Source organism: Hipposideros armiger, unplaced genomic scaffold (assembly GCF_001890085.2).
Source record: "Hipposideros armiger isolate ML-2016 unplaced genomic scaffold, ASM189008v1 scaffold_4, whole genome shotgun sequence".
NCBI lineage: Eukaryota > Metazoa > Chordata > Mammalia > Chiroptera > Hipposideridae > Hipposideros > Hipposideros armiger.
Window position 1 is genome coordinate 121,763 of NW_017731354.1, and position 2,855 is coordinate 124,617.

Below are 2,855 nucleotides of genomic sequence, written 5' to 3' on the forward strand. Positions count from 1 at the left end.
TGATGTCGGAACCGCCCCCTCCAGGGAAGGAACCACTTTGGCCTTTCCCCACTTCCTCCTGCGACCACCTAGACACCCTGTCCCTTCTAGGAGCTCTGCCCCCGCCCCACGCCTCACCTCCTTGGCCTCGCGGACCCTGGCGAGGAAGGCCCGCAGCTCCAGTGTCTCCACGAAGAGCGCACGGCACACGGCCTGGTAGTGGGCCTGTGCGCCCCGGGGGTCGGTCAGGCGTGCGGCGCACAGACGCATGGCCTGCGCGAAGGTGCGCACGGCCCGGGGGCCGCCCTCGGCCTCGTCCTCCTCCTCCGGGCCCCCGTAGCCCTCGTCCGCCACCCCACTGCCGCCGTCGTCGCAGTCATTGTTGGCCATCAGGTCGATGAGCCGCTCCAGCTGAGGGCTGAGCTCCCGCTCCTCGCTCTCGTCCAGCCCCCAGTCCAGCGCACGGTAGATGGCGAAACCCAGCGACTGCACCATCTGCAGGACAGGGGCCTGGTCAGTCACGGGGGCAGAAGATGGACAGCGGGCTGGGCCTGAATTACAGGCTTCTGACAGTGAGACGGAAGCAGCCAGCTGTCGTCCAGAGGTGGTATACTGTGGGGCAACCAGAACATGGCACAGAATGACTAGGATGCTCCCCAAACAGCACGGCAACTGTGGAAAAGAATTTGGCCACGTCTTATAACCAAACGCATTTACCACGTGACTGCAACTCCTCTCCGAGGTATTTAACTGGGAGAAAGAAAAACGTGCATCCACACAGACCTGTCCTGGAATGTCCAAATGTCTTCCCCTGGTGGTCGATACACAGATGTGGCCCATCCTTACAGCGGAAAATGAGACAGCCGTACAAAGCAGTGATCCCACTGCACGGCCACCCACGTGAAACACAGTGACGAGAGCCAGCCCTGTGTGGCATGGCTCCCTCCTACGGGAGGGACTCCAGGAACATTAATCCTCCACGAACATTAATCTACCGCCACAGGAAGCAGGTCAGTGGCTCTGAGCCGGGTGGGGGCGGGGATAGGAAGGGCACGGGAACTTTTGGGGTGATGGAAGAGGTCCGTGTCCTTGACCGGGGTGAAATGGTACACACATTTGTCAGAACTCATCGAACTCAAGTGTAATGTAGACCCCAATGAATCTGATTACAAAAGACAGAGGTAACCTAATTAAATATTAGCTTTTAACGTAACATAAGACTATATTTAAATCAGAGGAGAAAGACTAGCTTATTCAACAAATTAACTACACATGATAAAGTCTGGCAGTTGAAATCATAAAAATTGACATCTCCTCACTTAAAGATTTTAAACTGCATGTAAATTTCAAGGTGTGTAAATTTAACCTGAAAAAGAAAAACCTAAAAAGTAATGGTACCTGAGTGGGGGGAGGAGTGGGGGTGGAGCTTCTCAGGGAGCCTGGGGACAGTCGTGCCACGTGCCCCGGCCACAGTGCTGTTCAGTTTGCTTCATACAGGCTTGAAATTCTCCATACTAAGTTTTTTTAGTGCATTATTAGCACATTGTAAATCTGTGAGCCTTACAGTAGAGAGACCTCTTAACTCAGCATTTCTCAGTTTTACTGGGCAGGGAACCCCATTTTCATGGACTACCATTAACATCTGGGGGAGCAGTGTTCTGTAGAGGACGTCTGTCTGCCTCTGATGCTCCCTGCTCATGGTGGGATCTGCTCAGACAGGAAGCACCCTGTGGGGTACGACGGTTTGGAGCTGGCCACGGTTTGGAGCTGGCCACAGCGGCAGCGCAGCTGAACACAGAGGGATAATACTAACCACAGGACGCTGCTTCTAGCTGGCATAGCACTCATTTCTGTGTTTTAAACGGCCCTCGTGTTTTCCCTTTATGACAATGATACAAAAGATACACACAAAAGGACAATAGCTCTTCTTATGTGAGGCACGATGCTGAGTTCTCTGCCACTTAACCTTGCTACAATGCATGAGATAACCTCTCACGTCAGGCAGGGGCCAGAGGCACTGATGTCAGGTCACTTGACCACAGCGAGCAGCCAGCCAAGCTGGACTTGACACTAAGCTGTCTGTGCCTGTGCAGAAGGCTGCTTCCGGCAGGAGGGGCCACACCCTCACTAGCCACGCCCTTCCACTGCCCCCCCTTCTCATTGTGTGTTCCCCACACCCCCACACCCCCCACACCCCCGAGCCCAGGCCAACCAGCCTGAGAAGAGCTGGAGGAGGCCAGGTCGTGAGAGCCAGCATCGGGCAGGGGACAGGGCACAAAAACAGGCCTCCTGTCCTGCAGAAATGCCTTAGAAAACACCCTGAACTGGAGGGGCCTGGGGGGTGAGCCAGGCTGAAGGGGACCGGTGGGACCAGCAAGGCTCCAGCCTGAAGCCAACAAAGCCCAGCCCATCCTTGGTGGCCATGACATCTGTTTCAGGCAGGTGAGGTTGCAGACCCAGCTGGGCGTTACACCCTGGAATCATGAGTCAGAGGGCAGAGGCCAAGGCCTAAAGGCTGGTGACACCTGACCTGTGAGGGCAGGGCCATGGCCAGCCCGGCGTAGCCCCCAGGGCAGCGGGCTGGAGAGCACCCTGGTGCCCCTCAGGACTAGGATGCCAAGAGCCACCATTCACACGGATTCCCATCAAGTCCTTCTCGGCCCAGAATTAGGTGCCAGGAAGGCAACGGTGGTGGAAGCAAACGTCACCCCTGCTGAGTCTGCCCCACAGGCCCTGCTGACCCTTGGTGGCTCTGACCAGGTCTATCAATGGAGACCATTCTGCTACATGGGGCAGGACAGACAGAGGAGTGAAACAGGAAAGCCCCCCAACTCCAGCGCAGCAGCCTGACCTGCCCATGCCTCTCCCTCCCTCTA

The 2,855-nt window shown here is 56.2% G+C and overlaps 1 protein-coding gene across 3 annotated transcripts in view; it reads right to left on the minus strand.

The window, feature by feature from the left end:
• The window catches only part of SPIRE2 (spire type actin nucleation factor 2), a 43,997-nt gene that overhangs the window by 28,783 nt on the left and 12,359 nt on the right, over positions 1-2,855 (minus strand). The window contains exons 1-2 of one of the 3 annotated variants that reach the window (XM_019642442.1): positions 763-1,391; positions 118-474 (exon numbers count right to left, since the gene is read on the minus strand). In XM_019642442.1, the coding sequence (XP_019497987.1) occupies positions 118-474; positions 763-819 (414 nt within the window). In that variant the 5' untranslated portion in view covers positions 820-1,391. Of the gene's footprint in view, positions 1-117; positions 1,392-2,855 lie in introns of those variants that run through there. The other 2 variants (XM_019642449.1, XM_019642434.1) reach the window with 2 other exon arrangements.